This window comes from Crocuta crocuta, unplaced genomic scaffold (genome assembly GCF_008692635.1).
Source record: "Crocuta crocuta isolate KB4526 unplaced genomic scaffold, BGI_CrCroc_1.0 scaffold1192, whole genome shotgun sequence".
NCBI classification, from domain to species: domain Eukaryota; kingdom Metazoa; phylum Chordata; class Mammalia; order Carnivora; family Hyaenidae; genus Crocuta; species Crocuta crocuta.
This window is the reverse complement of record NW_027531292.1, coordinates 282509-302123: the sequence shown is the minus strand read 5'-3', so window position 1 is coordinate 302123 and position 19615 is coordinate 282509. Positions and strand designations below refer to the sequence as shown.

The 19615-nt window shown below is 59.1% G+C and overlaps 1 protein-coding gene across 1 annotated transcript in view; it reads left to right on the top strand.

The window, feature by feature from the left end:
* The window catches only part of LOC144237803 (mucin-5B-like), a 66861-nt gene extending 57763 nt beyond the window's left edge, over positions 1-9098 (top strand). Inside the window, 20 exon segments of the mRNA XM_077771511.1 lie at positions 5-1971; positions 2018-2083; positions 2254-2435; positions 2699-2870; positions 3489-3745; positions 3970-4156; positions 4239-4443; positions 4524-4699; positions 4767-4836; positions 5028-5128; positions 5421-5452; positions 5712-5892; positions 6163-6267; positions 6372-6409; positions 6918-7034; positions 7217-7303; positions 7413-7535; positions 7660-7705; positions 7886-7994; positions 8349-9098. Coding sequence (XP_077627637.1) covers positions 5-1971; positions 2018-2083; positions 2254-2435; positions 2699-2870; positions 3489-3745; positions 3970-4156; positions 4239-4443; positions 4524-4699; positions 4767-4836; positions 5028-5128; positions 5421-5452; positions 5712-5892; positions 6163-6267; positions 6372-6409; positions 6918-7034; positions 7217-7303; positions 7413-7535; positions 7660-7705; positions 7886-7994; positions 8349-8544 — 4417 coding nt within the window. The 3' untranslated portion in view covers positions 8545-9098.
* Positions 9099-19615: the final 10517 nt, after the last annotated feature.

Genomic DNA, 19615 nt, shown 5'->3' with positions numbered 1-19615 from the left:
GCAGCGCCAGCACCCGCACCCGCACCCGCACCCGCACCCCTGAGCCCAGCAGCACCAGCATCAGCACCCGCACCAGCACCACCACACCTGAGTCCCGCAGCGCCAGCACCCACACCAGCACCCCTGAGCCCCACAGCACCACCACCAGCACCCGCACCCGCACCATCACCAGCACCCGCACACGCACCATCACCAGCACCCCTGAGGCCGGCAGCACCCGCACCAGCACCCGCACCAGCACCCGCAGCACCCGCAGCACCCCCACCAGCACCCACACCAGCACCACCACACCTGAGTCCCGCAGCACCCGCACCCCCACCAGCACCCCTGAGCCCCACAGCACCACCACCAGCACCCGCACCCGCACCATCACCAGCACCCGTACCAACATCAGCACCAGCACAGGACCAAGGTCATCGGAAGGTCCTAGGCTGCAGACCACGGCCACACAGCCCTCCTCCCCTGGGACCACCCAGACGGTCACTGTCCCCACCACCCAGACTCTTTCCTCCTTCCCCGGGACCACCCAGACCCTTCCTTCCTCCCCTGGGACCACCCAGACGGTCACTGTCCCCACCACCCAGACTCTTTCCTCCTTCCCCGGGACCACCCAGACCCTTCCTTCCTCCCCTGGGACCACCCAGACGGTCACTGTCCCCACCACCCAGACTCTTTCCTCCTTCCCCGGGACCACCCAGACCCTTCCTTCCTCCCCTGGGACCACCCAGACGGTCACTGTCCCCACCACCCAGACTCTTTCCTCCTTCCCCGGGACCACCCAGACCCTTCCTTCCTCCCCTGGGACCACCCAGACGGTCACTGTCCCCACCACCCAGACTCTTTCCTCCTTCCCCGGGACCACCCAGACCCTTCCTTCCTCCCCTGGGACCACCCAGACGGTCACTGTCCCCACCACCCAGACTCTTTCCTCCTTCCCCGGGACCACCCAGACCCTTCCTTCCTCCCCTGGGACCACCCAGACGGTCACTGTCCCCACCACCCAGACTCTTTCCTCCTTCCCCGGGACCACCCAGACCCTTCCTTCCTCCCCTGGGACCACCCAGACGGTCACTGTCCCCACCACCCAGACTCTTTCCTCCTTCCCCGGGACCACCCAGACCCTTCCTTCCTCCCCTGGGACCACGCAGACCCTTCCTTCCTCCCCTGGAAACACGCAGACCCTTCCTTCCTCCCCTGGGACAACGCAGACCCCTCTTTCCTCCCCTGGGACCACCACGGGCCCTGTGGTGCCCTCCAGCGGCTGGACCACCCCCTGGCCCCAGACCAGCAGGCCCACCTTCAGCACCACGCCGCCCTCCACGCCCCCTCCGCCCAGCTCCACCACACACACGCCGGCCACCTCTTCCTCCTCGGGCTGCAGGCCACGGTGCGCCTGGACGGACTGGATGGACGAGGACTACCCCATCCCGGGCCCCGACGGTGGGGACTTCGAGACCTTCGCTGTGTGGCGCTCGGCCGGGCTCACCTTCTGCGACCGCCCCCAGGACATCGAGTGCCGATCAGAGAAGGTGCCAGACGCGCCCCTGGAGGACGTGGGGCAGGTGGTCCGGTGCAACGTGAGCTTTGGGCTGGTGTGCCGCAACCGGGAGCAGCCAGGGCCCTTGCACTACTGTCACAACTTCCACGTGCGCCTGCTCTGCTGTGACGACTACAGCCACTGCGCCACCACGCCCACCTCCACTGGGACCCCCTCCCCATCCTCGGAGACCTCCCGTACCCCGGTGATACCCGTCACGACGGCCACTACTGTCTTCAGCTTCCCCACCACCACCCCGGTCGGCGCCTCCCCAACTTGGGGCACGGAGACCTCGCCCGGGCTCCGCAGCACCGTGCCCAGCACCGCCGCGGCCGCATCCAGCACCTGGGCCTCCCCGCCGCCCCCCACGGCTGAGGCCACCAGCTCCCTGCTGAGCTCTGCCCCGGGCCCCTCCACAGCCGNCGCCTGTCTCGGTGTGGACCCCGTCCACTCCCCTGCTCACCACCCTGGGGCCCCCAGCCGCCAGCAGCACACACTTCACCACCGGCTGCCTCTGCCAAGCCTTCGGGCAGCTCTTCTCTCCCGGTGAGTGAAGCAGTCCCTGCTTCCCCCCAGCTGTCCACCCAGGGCACTCCGTTCCTGGCCTCTGTGGGGCCCCTCCCTGTGCCTCCTGCCCCTCGGCGGGCGCCCCCCCACCCCCACCGTCTCCTGAGCTGCCCTTTGTGTGTCCACCTTAGTGACTGTCTCCTCCACAGGTGACGTCATCTACAACAAGACGGACGGAGCAGGCTGTGCCTTCTCTGCCATCTGCAACGAGCGCTGTGACATCGACCGCTTCCAGGGCACCTGCCCCACCTCCTCACCCCCAGTGACCTCCGCCCCCACATCCCCAACCTCCACAGCTCCTCCCTGTGACCTCCTTGTCCCTGCCCGACAGGTGCGGCTCCTGCCTAGGCGTCCCTTTTTGCTGCATGCCTGGGGTTGGGAAACAAATGGGGTTCAAGCCCTGCCCTGCCTGGGGCTGTGGGCGGCCCCCGGCACCCCTCCACGGGTAGCCCTGGAGGAAGGCACGAAGGGTTGGGGCTGGCCAGGACGCAGGGCAGCTCCGCCCGGGGCAGTGAGGGACCTGAGTCTGTGGCAGGGCCATGTGGGCAGGTGTGGTGGCCCCAGCCGGTGAGCACCACGCCCGCTGCCTCCCAGGTGAACGAGTCCTGGACCCTGCCGGACTGCACGGTGGCCCGCTGTGAAGGCAACAACCGCGTGCTGCTCCTGGAGCGGAAGCCAGTGGCCAGTGTGAGCTGCGTGAACGGGCGCCCGCCAGTCAAAGTGTGGCAGGAGAGGGAGCCGTGTGACTTCCATTTCGAGTGCGAGTGTAAGCTGGGTGGGGCCAGGGGGTGCGCAGGGAGCCCCCCACGCATAGAATGGGTTCCTGGACCAGGGGTCGGCGTGCACATGGGGACAGCAGGGGCCTTTGTGCCCGGGGTTTCTGGGCGTCTTTCCCGGAGTTGCCGTCTGGGAGCACTTCCGGCCGGGGCCCTGGACGCCGTGGGCGGCAGGTTCGGGGAGGAAGTGAGGACCGCACACTGGGTCACAGCACCCAGAGGGCTGCAGGGAGGGCCCTTCCTGCCTTCTCAGCTTTGGGGGCTCCAGGCATCGCTAGGCTTGAGCCACGGGCCTCCAGTCGTGGCCCGGCCTTCCCATGGCCGCTCACTCCTCTCTCTTACAAGGACACTTGTCACTGGGCTAGAGCCACCTGGGTAATCCAGGATGGCACCCTCTAGAGGTCTGTAACCTAATTACTGACGAGAAGACCCTTTCCCCAAATAAGGGTACATTCTCAGGCTCTGGGAACGTCCTTAGTCCTTTAGGGCCACCTTCCAACCTACTGTACCCATTTTATAAAAAAGACAGCCGAGGCCCGGGCAGTTAAGTGGCCCTCGGAGGCGGCAGCTGGGGTGGCGCTGGGTGAGGGGACTGCTGGTGTCCCCAGGCTTGTGCAGCGGCTGGGGGACCTCTCACTACAACACCTTTGACGGCACCTCCTACTCCTTCGTGGACAACTGTACCCACGTGCTCATGCGGGAGATCCGCCCGCGTCACGGGAACCTCAGCATCTATACGCACAGCCACTACTGTGGGGCCACCTCGGCCACTGCCCAGTGTCCCCGCGCCCTCAGCGTCCGCTATAAGTCCATGGAGGTCATCCTCACCACCAGCACCAGTGCCAGCGGGCAGAAGGAGCCCCTGGTGAGTGACCCTGCCCTGCCTCACGGGGGAAGGCCGGTGGCCTGGAGGTCAGCTCCCAGATGGGCAAAGGGCGTGCCGTGATGCCCCAGGGGCCTGAGCGCGGCCAGGGACTCTGGGATGCCAAGGACTGGGGGCCCCAGCGCCTGGGAGGGAGAGCCCCCAACGCAGGCCCTGCTGCCCCACCACCGATCATGGATCCCCCCGCACCCCCGACATGTCCTCAGATCTTGTTCGACCAAATGCAAGTGATCCCGGGCTTTGGCAAGAACGGCATGAGTGTGTCCGTGACAGGCACCACCTCGATGGGCGTCAGCATCCCTGCCATTGGTGTGGGCATCAGCTTCGATGGGCACATCTTCCAGGTCCAGCTGCCCTACAGCCACTTCAGCCACAACACCGAGGGGCAGTGCGGTGAGTGGGGGCCACAGCCGCCTCAGCGCAGGTGGGGAGAGGCGCTGGGCGAGACCGTGACCTCGTTGCCCCACCTCCCCAGGCACCTGCACCAACAGCCAGACGGACGACTGCCGCCAGCCAGATGGCACCATGGCCCCCAGCTGCCAAGAGATGGCCCGTACCTGGCTGGTCCCCGAGAGCAGTGGGGAGGACTGCTGGGCGCCCACCCCCCAGCCCCCAGCTCCCACCACGCCCGCCTCCTCCCCGTGCCCCCCAGCACCTGTCTGCGAGCTGATGCTGAGCGCGTGAGTCTCTCCTCTGGGTTTGGCGGTCCTGGGGCAGCGCCCCACTCTCTGCCCTGGCCTCTGACCGCCCCTGCCCACAGGATCTTCGCAGAGTGCCACGGCCTCATCCCACCGGGCCCGTTCTTCAGCTCCTGCATCCTTGATGGCTGCCAAGCTGACCGCCAGGCGCCCTGCAAGAGCCTGGAGGCCTACGCAGCACTCTGCCGAGCCCAGGGCGCGTGCAGCAGCTGGCGCAACGCCACCGGCGGGCTGTGCAGTGAGTCAGGGCGGCCCCTGGGGGCTCTGGCCTCCTTGGCCCACTTGACACCTGTCTCTGTCCCCAGACTTCACCTGTCCCTCCGACAAGGTGTACCAGCCATGTGGCCCCGCACAGCCCACGTCCTGTGACTCCAGGTAACGCCCGCCTGAAAGGTCTGGGGTGCACTGAAGGGTCTGGGGCTCCCTTTCCCCGATCTCTGACCCTCCACTCCGGAGTGGCCCTGGGCAGCTGGCAAACCCCAGCCCTCCACCATGCCCCCTGCCCTCCCCTCTGGACTGTGCTCGTGTGGATCGAGGGTCCAGGGAACGCCCTCCTGGCCTTGCAGGAGCCAGAGCACAGGGAGCGAGGGGCTGGCAGAAGGCTGCTTCTGCCCCGAGGGACACACCCTCTTCAACACGCACACAAACGTCTGTGTGCGAGAGTGTGGTAAGCACACGCGCGGCTGCCCTGACCTGAGCTTCAGGGCTGGAGGGGGAGCATCCGGGGTGGGATGACCCCAGCCCAGGACCGCCCCTCCTGGGTGCTCACTGTCCCAGAGGGCGCAGTATGGCCATGACACTGAGCTCTCCAGGGGCTTCTGAGCGCAGCAGGAAGAGGCCTCTGCTGGGGGTGGGGGCAGCCAGGCCCGCAAGGACGTGGCCCAGGGCCCATGGTCTCTGCTGGCTGGGTCTGGCACCCAGCACCCCCAGTGCCCCTCCCCTTTCTTCTTCCCTTTCAGGCTGTGTGGGACCAGATGGGTTTCCCAAACTTGTGAGTATCCGCCCCCCAGCTAGCTGGCCTCCTGCCTGAGCAGCGGGAGGGAAGGCCCCTCTCGGCACCCGCAGGGCACCCTGTGGGGGCTGGCGTGGGGTACCCACGTGGGGGGCACATCCCTGTCACATGGGCTGCTCCAGACACGGCAGCAGCCTGAGCGGGAGGCCAAGGGCTGACCTGGCCGCATTGAGGGCTGCAGCCCAAGAGCCAGGGCACCATCCAGGAGCCTCCAGGGACCCTGACCCGTCTCTTCCAGCCCGGGGACCGGTGGGTCAGCAACTGCCAGGACTGCGTGTGCCACAGGGGCTCCCTGTCAGTGCAGTGCACGCCCGTGCGGTGCGAAGCCCGGGATCGGCCCCTGCAGTGCGGCCAGGCGGGCCTGGTGGCCGTGACCAGGCCTCTGGCTGACAATCCATGCTGCCCGGAGACACTGTGCGGTGAGCCCCATGCCCCCACCGGCCAGAGGGTGAGGAGGAGGCCTGCAGGGCCGAGGCTGGACCAGTCGGTGGGCCTCTCGGTGCTTCATTTTTCCACCTAAAAATGAGGCTGGTGGCTTCTGGTGTGGCCGGTACAGTGAGGGGACCCAGCAGGAACCCAGAAGGTTCAGCCCCCAACTGTTGCAAGGAACTCCCTTAGACGGTGAACTAGCACAGCCGGAAAAGGGGAGCTTCAGGGGTGTCCCTGACAGCGCCCTGACTCTCCCACAGTCTGCAACGCGACCACCTGCCCCCAGAGCCCACCCAAATGTGCGCCGGGAGAGGAGCTGGTCTGCACACAGGAGGAGGGCCTCTGCTGTCCTACCTTCACCTGCCGTGAGTGGGGCTGGGGACCCTCTGGGGTGGGGCTCGGGGCGGAGGAGGGTGAGCACTTCCCCCCCAACACCTGGCCAGGTGCTCAGCCCTCCCTTTCCTTCCAGGACCTAAGCTGTGCACCTACAATGGCACCGCCTATGGGGTAAGGGCTCTGCTGAGCAGGACGGGCGGCAGAGGGTGGGGCCCTGGGCTCGGCACATCTGCCAGGGGAACCTCCACCCTCGTCTGGACGGGCCCAGCCCCGTCTGCAGCCTCCTGCAGGAGAGCAGATAAGCATGGGGGGTTCTGGGCCCTTTAGAGCCAAGGCGAGGGGACACAGGGCGGCACTGTCTGCAGAGGGCCTGGAAGGGCTGTGGGCCGCGCACCTGCCTCTGAGAGCTCAGCTTCCCGGTCTCCCAGGGGCTTCCTCACTGCAGAAGTGTTGGGATACGACCATGGCCTCCCAGCCCCCTCCTGCTGGCCTGGCTTCCCTGCCTCCACCCCGTCTGTGCTCAGCCAGGGGGCACATGCATAGTTCTATCTGAAGGGGAAAGAAACCACGTTCTGTGGGCCTTCCCTTCCCGTAGCCCACCCAGCAGCAAGGAAGGGTCCCGGCCCTGGTGCCCGACCAGTGCCCTCAATGTCGCCTCCCCTCACCCCGTCCACTGCAGATTGGTGCAACCTTCCCAGCGGTCATTCCCTGTCACACATGCACCTGCCTGTCTGTGGACACCCAGCACCCAAAGGTGCAGTGTAAGAAGAACAGCTGCAACACCACCTGCCCCCAGGTAGGTACACCCTCTTGGGCAGACTGCGGTAGTGCCTGCCTGGTGGTGGCCCTGGGCAGGGACACGGCTTCACGGAGGTGCAGGTTGCTAATGAGGTCGCTGGGCCCTTAGGGTATGGATGGGGTTCAGGAGGGCTGGGGCGTGGGGCTGGCGGTGAGGATGTAACCAGCCCTGTCCCTCAGGGCTTCCAGTACTGGACGCTGGACGGGCAGTGCTGTGGGGACTGCGTGCAGACAGCGTGTCTCACGCCGGACGGCTGGCTGATCCAGGTAAGAGGGGGTTCGGTCTCCACCCCCGCCCCCAGAGCCTTCCCTTCAGCCCCTCTCAGCTCACCAGATAATTCCCCTGCGGGCCTCCACCCTCCCCACTGCATTTCAGCCCAACGAGACCTGGGTCCGCAGCCTCGTGGACAACTGCACGGAGTACCGCTGCGAGGCCAAGAACGGGCTCCACGTGCTCACTCCGAGGCCCCTGCCCTGTCCTGACTTGTCCGGCTGCAAGGTGAGCCCTGGGGGGGCCGCCCGCGCCCCGAGAGCCCTCCCAGCGGCCCCGCCCACGCCCGACCCCATGNCCCGCCCGAAGGTCCCGCCCAGCCCCCGGGCCGCTCTGTCTCCCACCCCTCCAGGGCGTCCTCAGGAAAACTGGCTGCTGCTATTCCTGTGAGGAAGTGGGTAAGCCGAGCCCCGCCTCCCCGCCCCCCCAGCTCCTCTCAGTCTCTATCCACCGATTTCGGCCCCAGCTGCTCCTGGCCCCAGGACCCCCCACCCCCCACCCCGAGCGCGGGGCGCTGGAGGGTGACGTGGGAGGAGAGGCCCCAGGTCACCTCCACTACCCTTCCTCCGTCCGCCCAGACTCCTGCCAAGTCCGCGTCAACAGCACGGTCCTGAGACACCGGGGCTGCGCCACCCAGGCCGCGGTCAACGTCACCTTCTGCGAGGGCTCGTGCCCCGGAGCGTCCAAGTGAGTGAGCCCGGCGCCCCTCCCGAGGGCCCCTCCCCGCCCAGGCTGCCCCGAAGGAAGGGTGCAGGGCTGGCCCCAGACCCCGGGAGGCCTCCCCTCCTAGAGGAGGAGGCCCTGTGCCCGTCAGAAGTTTGATGAGCTGGTTCCAAGAAGGGAGGGGGCCTGGCTGCGCAGGCCAGAGCTCCGTGCCCCTGAGCACTGCCCCAGGCCAGGTCCCAGGAGCCCCCACTGCTCCAAGGATGAGCTCAGGGCTGCCCAGGAGCGGGCGGGGGCCGTCATCTCCAGGCCCCAGAGAGAGCAGGGTGGCTGGGGCGGGACGAGGCGGGTCCCGAGGGTGGCCGCTCGCACCCGCAGGTTCTCCATGGAGGCCCAGGCAATGCAGCGCGAGTGCACCTGCTGCCAGGAGACGCGGCTCCACGAGGAGGTGGTGACCCTCCAGTGTCCCGACGGGACAGCGGTCCCGCACACGTACACCCAGGTGGACGAGTGCAGCTGTGCGCCATCCTGCGTCCCTGCTCCTGAGGCTCCCAAGGACATCTTCCCGGTCTAGGGGTCCACCACTGGCTGCTGCCGCTCTGACCCCATCCCGCAAACGCCCTCCCTCCCCACGCGGAGCCAGAACGCACACTGCGCAACGGCGGGAAAGCCTGCTGCAGGAGCTCGGGCGCGCCCCCAGCCATGCCCTCGGGAAACCTGTGCCCTGGAGGGTGATGGCGCCATCTCGGCGTGCTTGCGGGGTGGGGATGGGGGGCTCCCGGAGGGGGCCTTGCCCTCGGAGCCCTTCAGCACGTCTTGGCCACCTGCCTGGCCATCAGCGCCGGCCCCTCATCTGAGAAACAAGCGCCCGCTCCATCCGGCCTCGCGCCCTTCTGGGTGCCAGAGGGGTGCCCCGTAGCAAAGTGCACATCAGCCACCATGCTGCTCCCCCCCACTGTGGGCCTGCGTGCCCCCGCCCCTCGTAGCCCCAGGGAGCCTCCTGCTGGCCACCTCCTGTGGCGGAATTCAGGCTGAGGCCTGTCCAGCCAAGGCTGGCTGCCTCCAGGGAGCAGTGTCAGGCAGGCCCATGTCTGGACCCGGGCGTGGGGTTACCATGGCCGACAGGCGGGGCTGGGGGGGGCGTCAGCTCCCTCTGCTCACCCGGTCCCGATCTTGCAAATAAACACTGAGCATTGTGTACACTTCTTGGCCCTGGTGTCTCTTCTGCTGACTGAGGCCCCTGGGCCTCCTCTCCATCCTTCCGTGGGCCAGGCAGAGCGCCTCAGGCAGTAGAGCACCCCCAGGGCTCCTGCCCGATCTGCTGGGAGGGACAGGTGGGGTGAGGGGCATGGAGGCCTCTCGGGGTCAGTCCTGGACTGTGGGGTATTGGCTGGGGCCGGGCGTGAGGGCAGGGGGGCAGGAATCTCTGCCTTCTTTTCTGCCACTCTAGGAGAGCCCTGCATGCACGTGCGGGGTGTGGGAGGGACGGGGGAGCAGGCGGGGTGCGCAGACAGGAGACGCGGTATCCAGACACAGGAGGTGCCCTGCTTACCTGGGCCAGGAGGACGAGAAAGGCCCCCAGATGGGCTTTCAGGGGGGGCTGCCACCTGGTGAGGCAAAGGCAATGCCTAAAGGAAGCTGCTGGTGGGGGCTGAGTGGGAGGGCCCCCCCCCGGTCACATGACCTGCCTCTGCATTCAGTGTGGCTCCCATGGGCCCTTACCCTCCCTTCCCGGGCCAGGGGAAGGTGGCTTGGGGCTCAGGGAGGGGAGTCTGGGCTCCCTTCAGGCCACTGCTGGCCTTTCCTACCTACCTCGAGATGTCCGGTCAGGGCAGGCCACCCTGGGCCCTGGCTTGTGCAGCCCAACGAGGCCGGCTTCCCACTCCCGGAACCAGCTTCTGGAGGCGTACCCCAAACCTCATGGTCTGATTTCCTGGGGGCTGTGGCCCGGTCACCCCCCCACCTGAGTGTTAACCCACGTACAAAACAACAGTGTTTCCTAAAGGCCTGTCATTCCCACAGCACCAACTCTTCCTTAAGCACACGTACCGCTTACCTGACTGAAGCATGTGCCTATGGTACTGGGACATGGGTGTCTCTTGCCGTGGACTAGAGCTTGCGTGCAGGGAGTGCTGCCCGTGCCGTGTGCCCGAATGCCCTCGTGCAGTCCTGACGGTGCCCGATGCAGGGTGTGCCATTGCTTCTCCCGCTTTACAGATGGGGAAACTGAGGCACACAGCGATGGAAAGACTTGCTTCAGTAAAGGGGAAGGCCAGGCTCAGTCCAAGAGATCTGACTCCAGGGTCCATGCCGTCAGCCACAGGACTCCACCGTGGCCCTGGAGGGTGTAGCTATAAAAACCAACAAGGTGCATAAAGACAAAACACTGTTACTTAAACTTTAAATGTTTTCAAAAAGGGATTTCTGGCTTCCAGATGGAAAAGTGGGCACGTCTTCCCCCACAGACAGAAAAACCACGACAAAGATAGAAAGAAATTTTAAAATAGAGGAGCTGAAAACAGGAAAGTGAAACCGACAGACATCCTGAACAAAAGGAGGTTTTGGGGGATGCACCCGTGGTGAGAGGCCGTGGCCACAGGGCAATATTTGGACAGATGTGTGATAAGAATGACCTTCCAGAACTGAAGGCATCGGTGGGTGCCGAGAAAGGGAAACAAGTCAGTCTGTTCCGAGAGGCCAAGTGGCGAGGCCTGAGGGTACCAGGCAAAGAGAAAAGCTCAGAGCTGCCGAAGGACAAGATGGGGTGCCCATCCCCGAGGGAGACCAGACCGGCACCGGGAGACTGTGGAACGGCACCTCCGAGGTGCCGAGGGAACGTGACTTTGAGCGCTGCATTCCACACGAAAGTACGCTATCATTTAAAAGTGATCATGAGGGGCACCTGGGTGGCTCAGTCGGTTAAACGTCCGACTTCAGCTCAGGTCACGATCTCATGGTTCGTGAGTTTGAGCCCCGCGTCGGGCTCTGTGCTGACAGCTCAGGTCCTGTTTCAGATTCTGTGTCTCCCTCTCTCTCTGACCCTCCCCTGCTCACACTCTCTCTCTGTCTCTCTCAGAAATAAATAAAACATTAAAAAAAATTTTTACACTGATCATGAAAACAAGGCATTTTCAACAAACCAGGACTCAGAAGGTTGCTGCCTCACCAGGCCCCACGCAGGAGCTAACAAATGGGCAGAGAAATCGCAACGTGCCGTCACCTCTCAGAAACCTGCACACGGGACACACAAGTTCACAATTCTAATGTGTCAAGTTCATCAGTTTTTTTTTCGGGCTAGTGCTTCTTGGCTGTTTCACAGAACTTTCCCCGCCTTCGGATCAGAAATATGGCCTTCTGGATTGTTTTCTAAAAGCGTGACAATTTTGCCTTCCACCTAAATGTTTTTTTTTTTTAATTGGGATAAAATATACATAACACAAAACTTACCATCTTAACCATTTATAAGTGTACAGTTCAGTGGCATTAAATATATTCACACTGTTTTGCAGCCTGTCCACCATCCCCACCGCCCACCCCATATCCTTTTAGCCTTTTAGAACTGAGACCCCGTACCCAGGAAGCAGTAACTTCCTTCTGCCCCTGCCCCCCTCCCTCACCCCCGCTCCAGACAACCAGCATCTACCCTCTGCCTCCATGACTTGGGTGACACCGGGTAACTCCCCTGGGCAGAATCCCACAGCATCGGTCATTTTGTGACTAGCTTATTCGCTGAGTGTCACGTCCTGAAGTTTCATTCACGTTGTCGCAGGGGTTAGAGTCTCCTTTCTTCTATGACGGGATACCATCCCGTTGAGTGTACACATCAGACTTGGTTTATCCACGGCCGCTTGGGTGGATTCCACACTTTAGCTACTGTGGATAATGCACTACAAACACGCTGCAAACACTCTCAGAGGTCAAATGGCCGGATCATATCGCAGCTCTAATTTTAAGTTTTTGAGGAACTGCCATACTGTTTTCCACAGTGACCGAATGAATTTGTGTTCCCAACAGTGCATGGGGGTTCCGATTTTTCTACATCACCTCGCTCAACCAACAGAGCCGCCCAGGCGCCCCAGTTTTTTTGAAAAGTTTAGGAAGGACTGCGATTAGTTCTTCTCCAAATGTTTGGTAGAATTCACCAGTGAAGGAAGCCATTAGGTCCACGCTTCTCTTTGTGGGGAGGGTTTTGATCACTGGTTCAATCTGCTTGCTACTTCTAGATCTATTAGGATTTCCCATTTCCTCCTGATTAATCATGGTAGCCTTTTTTTTTTTTTAAATAAAGTTTTTATTTGAATTCCAGTTAGTTAGCACACAGTTAACCAAAAAGATAGCGATCGGGTGTCAGTAGGTTCTGTGTTTCTAGGAATTTGCCCATTTCATCTCAGTTATCTAATTCTTTTGGCATGTAATCATTCACAGTACTCTCTTACAATCATCGTTATTTCTGTAGAAGCGGCAATAATGTCCTTCTTTCATTATGATTTTAGCAGCCTACGTCTTCTTTTTCTTAGTCCATCTAGCTAAAGGTTTGCCAAATTTGTCGATCTTTACAAAGAACCAAGTTTTGGTTTTCGATTTTTTCCTATTGTTTCTCTATTCTCTGTTTCGTTGAGCCCTGCTCTCATCTTCATTATTTCTTTCCTTCTGCTGAGCTCTGGCTAGTCAGTTCTTCATTTTCTAGTTCTTATGCTGTAGAGCTAGACTGTTGTTTTGAGGTCTTTCTTGTCTTTTAATGTGAGCACGTATAGCCGTAAGTTTCCCCCTTAGCTCTGCTTTCACTGTGTCCCCTAAGTGTTGCTATGCTGTGTTTTCATTTTTGTTCCTTTCTAAGTATTTTCTAATGTTGATGCCTTCTTTGATCCATTGGTTGTTTAAAAGCACGTTGCTTAACTCCCACAACGTTGTGAATTTTCCAGTTTTCCTTTTGTTACTGATTTTCAACCTCATCTCGTTGTGGTCGGAGAAGATGCTTGTATGATAGTTATCTTTCAAATCTAGCAAGATTTCGTTCATTGCCCAATGTACGGCGCATCCTGGAAAATGTCCCATGTGAACCTGAGGAGAATGTGTGTGTGGTTTGGAGTGGGTGTTGTGTGTGGTTCACTGTGTCACGCTAGTCCTGTTTCCTTACTTAACCTCTGCTTGGTTGTTCTGTCCACTAGTGTGAGTGGGGCATTCAGTTTCCAACTATTAGGGTAAAAGTGTCTATTTCTCCCTTCAATTTTGTTAGTTTTTGCTTCACGTAGTCTGTAATTTAGGGACAAAAATGTTTATAATTCTTATATATTTTTCCTGTACTGAGACTTTCATTAATAAAATATGTCCTTCTTTGCCTTATGGATTTTTAAAATTTAAAGTCTATTTTTATCTGATTTTAGTAAAGCCACTCCTGTTCTCTTTTGGTTGCTAATGTGTGGAAGTCTTTTCCTAGCCTTTCACTTTCCACCTGATTGTGTCTTGGGATCTAAAGTGAATTTCTCATAGACAGCACATAGTTGGACCATGTGTTTCCTCTTTTGCTTTTTTTAACGTTGATTTCTTTTTGAGAGAGTGCACAAGCAGGGGAGGGGCAGAGACGGAGGGGAGGGAGAGAATCCCAAGCAGGCTCTGTGCTGTCAGTGCAGAGTCCTATGTGGAGCTTGAACTCATGCGAACCACGAGATCATGACCCAAGCCGAAGCAAGATGCTGAACCCACTGAGCCACCCAGGTGCCCCTGGATCATGTGCTTCTATCCATTCTGCCAATGTCTTTCTTTTGAAGGACCTAATCCATTTATACGTAAAGTATTTACTGATGAGGCTTCAGTCGCGGTGCTATTTGGCTCTGTATGTCCTACAGCTTTGTTTTTGTCCCTCGTTTCCTGCACTACTGTCTCTTTTCTGCACTTAGTTGATTCTTTGTATTGAAATATGTAAGTTCCTTTCTCAGTTCCTTTCATGTCTATTCTATAGCTATTTTCTTTGCAGCGACCATGGGGATAACATTCAACCTCCTAAAGTTATGACACTCTAATTTGAATTTATACCAGCTTACCTTCAATAACATACAAAGACTCCCCTCCTTTGCAGCTCCACCCCACCTGTGTTGGCTGGCGATGTCGCAAAATTACATCTTTATACATCATGTGGCCCCCAAACATAAATAATCCTTAAAATGCATTAGTTTCTTCTACTACATAGAAAGCAAGATTTGGAGTTATAAACTAAAGTTGGAGTAATACTAGATTTGACACCAATATTTTTTTTCTTTAACCGTCTTAGCCTCTTAAATCATATAGGAATGAAAAGTGCAGTTATGAACCACTGTTACAATACTGTCTTTGATAATTAGCCATGTATTTACTCTTATTGAGATTTTTATTTATCGATACAATTTAAAGTCACTCACATCCTTTTATTTCAGTTTTCGGACTCACCTGAGCACTTCTTGCAGGGCAGCTCTAGTGGTCAGGAACTCTCTCAGCTTCTGTTTATTTGGAAATGTCTTGATTTATCCCTCACTCTTGAAGGAGAGAATCCCTGGACATAGGATTCTTGGTTAACAGGTTTTTTCTTTTTGCATTTGAGTATATTCACCCACTGTCTTCTGGCCTTCAAACTTTTTCATGAGAAAAATCTGTCGATAATTTATTGAGGATCCCTTGTATGTGATGATTTCCTTTTCTCTTCCTGCTTTCTTTTTTTAAAAAAATTTTTATGTTTATTTTTTTTGAGAGAGAGAGAGAGAGAGAAGGCAGGGGCAGTGCAGAAAGAGAAAGAGAAAGGGAGACATGGGACCCCAAGAAGGCTCCAGGCTCCGAGCTGTCAGCACAGAGCCCATTGTGGGGCTCAAAGTCATGAACCACGAGATCATGACCCAAGCCGAAGTTGGGCACTTAACTGAGTGCCCCAGGTGCCCCATCTCCTCCTGCTTTCAAATCCTTTGTCTTTGGGTCTGGAAGTTTGATTACAATGTCCTTGGTGTTTGTAGAGCTTCCTGAAAGTTTATAATCGTGTCTTTCCTCAAATTTGGGAGTCTCCCAGACATTATTTCTTCAAATATTCTCTTTGCTCCTTTCTCTCTCTCTTCCCCTTCTGGGACTCCCACAATGCGTATGTTGGTCTTCTTGCTGGTGTCCCAGAGATCCCTTAGGTTTTGTTCACTTTTCTTTGATCTTTTTTCTTTCTCTTCCTTGGACTTGGTAATTTCCTTTGTCTTATCTCCAAGTTGGCAATTTTTTTCTTCTGCCTGCACAATTTTGTCTTGGACACCCTCTAGTGAACTTTTCATTTCAGTTATTGTACTTTTTACCTCCAGAATTTCCTTTTGGTTTCTTTTTAGGTTTGTATTTGTATTTCCATTTTGTTCATACATGGTTTTCTTGACTTTCTCTACAACTTCCTTAGTTGTTTTAAAGTCTTCATCTAGTGTATCTGCTATTGGGTCTTTTTCAGAGAGTTTCATTGATTTATTTTTACTTTTTATAAACCATACTTTCTGGTTTCTTTGTATGCACTGCGATTTTTTCATTGAACACTGGACATTTGAACTGAATAATGCGGTAACTCTGGGACTCAAATTCTCCCCCTTCCCAGGTTGGAGGTTTGTATTGCTTTTGTTTATTTTATTTTAAAAATTATTGTTATACACTGTCCTGTGCCAAGGATCAGCCCAACTTATAAATGTAATGTCGGCTCAGGTCTTTTCCGAGCCTTTTCCTGGGCATCCCAGGTCACGCTCTAATTTTCCCATGATTTGGCAGTTGTTTTGAATGTCTCAGTCTTTAATGTCTGGCTCCCTGAAAGGAAAAAAAGAGAAAAATGAAGGGGGGAAGGGCACTAGCCATTTAAATCCTCGGGAAGGCACTTCAGCTGACGGGGAGGGGGCTGTGACAACGGGGCAGGCGAGACAACAGCGTGGATACCTGGCGGTCTGCATCTCTGTGATCAGAAGCAGCGACCAGAGCACAGGTCCCCAGGATTGAGGGGCAGGGTCCTTCTTGCCCATCCTGGCTCCCACAGGTCCTACGCAGGCTGTTTCCAGAACACGTGCGGAACCGCCCACCTGGGGCTGGGGACCAGGTGGGTCGCTGCTGTGGTGCTAAGAGCTAACACTGGCTAAGATGGACTGGCGAGGGACTCCCAGGAGCTCCCAAATGTGACAAGCCTCCGACAGACCCCAGGGTTTAAAATGGTTTCCATAAGGGGCGCCCGGGTGGCTTAGTCGGTTAAGCGTCCGACTTTCGCTCAGGTCATGATCTCGCGGTTCGTGGGTTCGAGCCCCGCGTCGGGCTCTGTGCTGACTGCCAGCTCAGAGCCTGGAGCCTGTTTCAGTCTGTGACTCCCTCTCTCTCTGACCCTCCCCTGCTCACGCTGTCTCTCTCTCTCTCTCTCCTAGAAATAAATAAAACATAACAAAAAAAAAAATTTAAAATGGTTTCCATAGGATGGCCTCTGCCCGTGCAGATGTCGTCCAGGTGGGGAGGCAGGTCCCCCTCACAGGGGCTCCCTACTCTGCCATCTTCCCAGAATCTTCCTGCCTTTACATGCTGCATTACGTTTTGAGGCCACCCAGAATTGATGTTTGAAAGTGGCACAGCACAGGGGCCTAATTCCCCTCATTTCATGTCTGGCTAACTGTCCCATCTGTGCCTCACTGCCCTGTCACCTGCGCTCTGGTCTCCGTTCTGTCCCGCTGGACCCTCCATCTGTCCTCTTAATACAGACAGTAGTCCTTAGAGTCTTCCCACCTTTACAAGAACTCCTGGACTCTTCTGGGCCTTCTGGACTCCCACAGGCTTCGAGTCAACCTCCCAAGTCTCACCAACAGCATGAAGCAGGACTTGTGAGCAAGGGAACGGCGCTGAGGTAAATTACCTTGGGAGGAAGTGACACCTTCACCAACTATTTCAGTCCGTGAACGCAGCACACCCACGGGCCTCCATTTACTATGGCTCCCACCCTCCACCCCATGGTGCTGCCTGAAATATTCAGGTTTGCTGGAAGCAGCTCTCTGGATTCCCCTGTTTCATTGTCATATTTTCAAAAATTTCAGAAAGAATTTTTAAACATATGTTATTAGCATCTTGGGGCCATTTTCCGTGGGATGGTCCTGATAAACCTCACTCGCTATATTCCTGGAAGGAGGTGTTCCCTCCCAAGAAGGGCTATCGGCCTCAGAAGTACCATCTCTCCCCCTCCCACAGGGGCCTCTGGGCCGTGGCCCCATCTAGGAGCCTCCCATGGGCCAGAAGGGACGCTCCGTGGAGGCCTGGGTCTGCTCAGTGAGGGTGGCCATGCCACACTGAACGTCGCGGCTCACAGCTGACTCCTCGAAGGGCTCTCCCGGGGGATCCCAGCACCGGCGTGCTGTCGCCGCCGACGGGAGTGACGGCTGCCAGGGGGCGGAAGGACACTTCCTCTGCACAGCCACTCCAGGGCCGGGCACCGGCCGTGCTCTCTGCCTGGGCGCACCGCTCTCCACCTGGCCCCATTCCTTCCTGAGAGGTCAAGGGGAGGAGCGTCTCCATGACCTGAGTCACTGAGGGCTGAGGGCCGGGTCTGCTCCACCCGGACGGTGCCCCCCTGAGGCCCTGTGACCGCTGGGTGCTGCCTCTGCCCCGGCACTCTGTGCTCTCATCTCGCTCCAAGTCCCCGGTCCGGCCCCGAGTGCGAGGCCTACTGCGCCTCCCTCCGCGCCTGCGGGGCCCCGAGGCCCGTCATCCCCTGGCACCGTCCCTACCTGTCGGCACTGCGGTCCCAGGCAGGCTTCTGCCATCGGCTGAGGCCTGCGTGTCACTGCCCGGGGAACCCAGCTCCACCCCCGAAGGCTTCCCATGCGACTCACAAGGGGCACGGGGGCAGGGCAGGTCGTAGCCTTTTCTAGAACCCCGCCAGGGTGTGCTCCACTCCGACGACTCGCTCCAAGCTGCACCCTGTGAGGGGCGCTGGCAGGCGCCCACGAGAGCTGAGTGACCTCCTCGCCACAGAGACTTTTTCCTCGGAGTCGGGGTATCCTGGGGGCCACGTCCTCATTCACCCCGGCTGTCCAGCTCATCTGGGGCCTGAGGTCGGGAACCGTGGATGCATGGGGCATGGAGCTTCGAGGTGGGTCAGCTTTGTGGGCAGAGCCCCCCAACCAGCCCCGCGCCCAGGCCTCACCCGCGGCCCCTGCGCCCCTCAGTCCACGCCGCACGCACCCGCCCTGCCCGCACAGGCATGAATGCCACACGCCCTGTTCATTCCACCCACGTGAACCCAACATAGTGACTCATCGTTAGGTCCGTACGTTTGCACTTTTCCCTTCGTACGTGAGGTCTTCCGCTTTATCTGTGGTGATGCCTACGGGTGACATCATCAGTGAGCAGTGAGTCAGGGCTGGCGTTCCCGGAGCAGATGGCTTCGTGCCAACACACGCGCTCCCGGCCACGCCACGTGCTCGTGTCAGGGTCCTGCCTCTATCTGGGCACAGAGGAAACCGCGGCCACGAGCAGCAGACCGGCTCTCCCGGCTCCCGTCCCTCGCAAGCCAGCATCAGCAAGAGGACAGCAGTGAAGGACGACGCTTGTCGGCCCAGAGGGCCTAGGAGGCGTGGGAAGGAGCGAGGAGTTGGCAGGTGGCGAGGGAAGCTGGCTCAAGAAGGGGACGTTTAGGAGAGGCCTAGGGAGGCCAGTATCTGTGCAAAGGCCCTGGGGCAGGGCTTGCCAGTGGTGCCTGGAGCAGGGTCGGGGAGTGGGTGTACGAGAGGATCGGGAGGCCCCTGCTGGGCGTTCCGAGCACACGAAGGCTGTGACCCAGCCTGAGCAGGCCTGAGGGCAGACGCAGGAGGGCGTGCAGAGGCGAGAGCAGGACGCCCCAAGCCCCCGCCTCCTGCATCCTCTGTCCTGCCTCAGCACACACACCCCCACTCCTTCTGTCCCGAACCCCCTCTCCCGGCCGCCCCCCCAGCTGGGCCTTCTCCCACTGAACCCGGAGTCTTCCAGGCTGTGCCCAATGCTGAAAAGTTCCTGGGGCCCCGCAGTGACACACTCCATGTCCGCACCCCAGCTCACGACTGGGGCCCCTGAGAGGCGAGTGGAAGAGCCCTCCCCGCAGGCCCTGCCTCCCCCCTCCCTCTCTGCCCCGGCCCAGGGCGAGCACCTGCCAGGAGCGGGCAGGCTGCTCTGACATCTTCTCTGTCACCCGGGTGGAGGCGCGGGGGCCCCAGGCACTGGGAGGGAAGCTGAGCCACCTGCTGCCGACTGAACGAGCCCCCCAGATCCGTACGTGGGAGCCTGACCCCCAGTGTGATGCTGTCTGGACTTGCAGCCTTTTGGCAGGTCATGAGATCATGAAGTCATGAGGTGCAGCCCCCAAGACAGGATCAGTGCCTGGTAAAGAGGCCCCAGGGGCCTCCTCACCCCTTCTGTGATGTGAGAACACAGGGGGAGGGCGCTCCTCTCTGGACACCAAGTCATGGGCATCCAGCCTCCAGAGCTGTGGGAAGCCGTGTCCACTGTCTACACCCCGCGTGCAGTGTTGTTACAGCAGCCGGGACAGACGGACGGAGAGACCATCTCTACTTTCACACAACACGATCATGTACGGAAAACCACAGAGCGAGCAAAGAGGAGCAGAGTGGCGGCCGGCGGCACACGGGCCAGCACCCCCGACAACGACC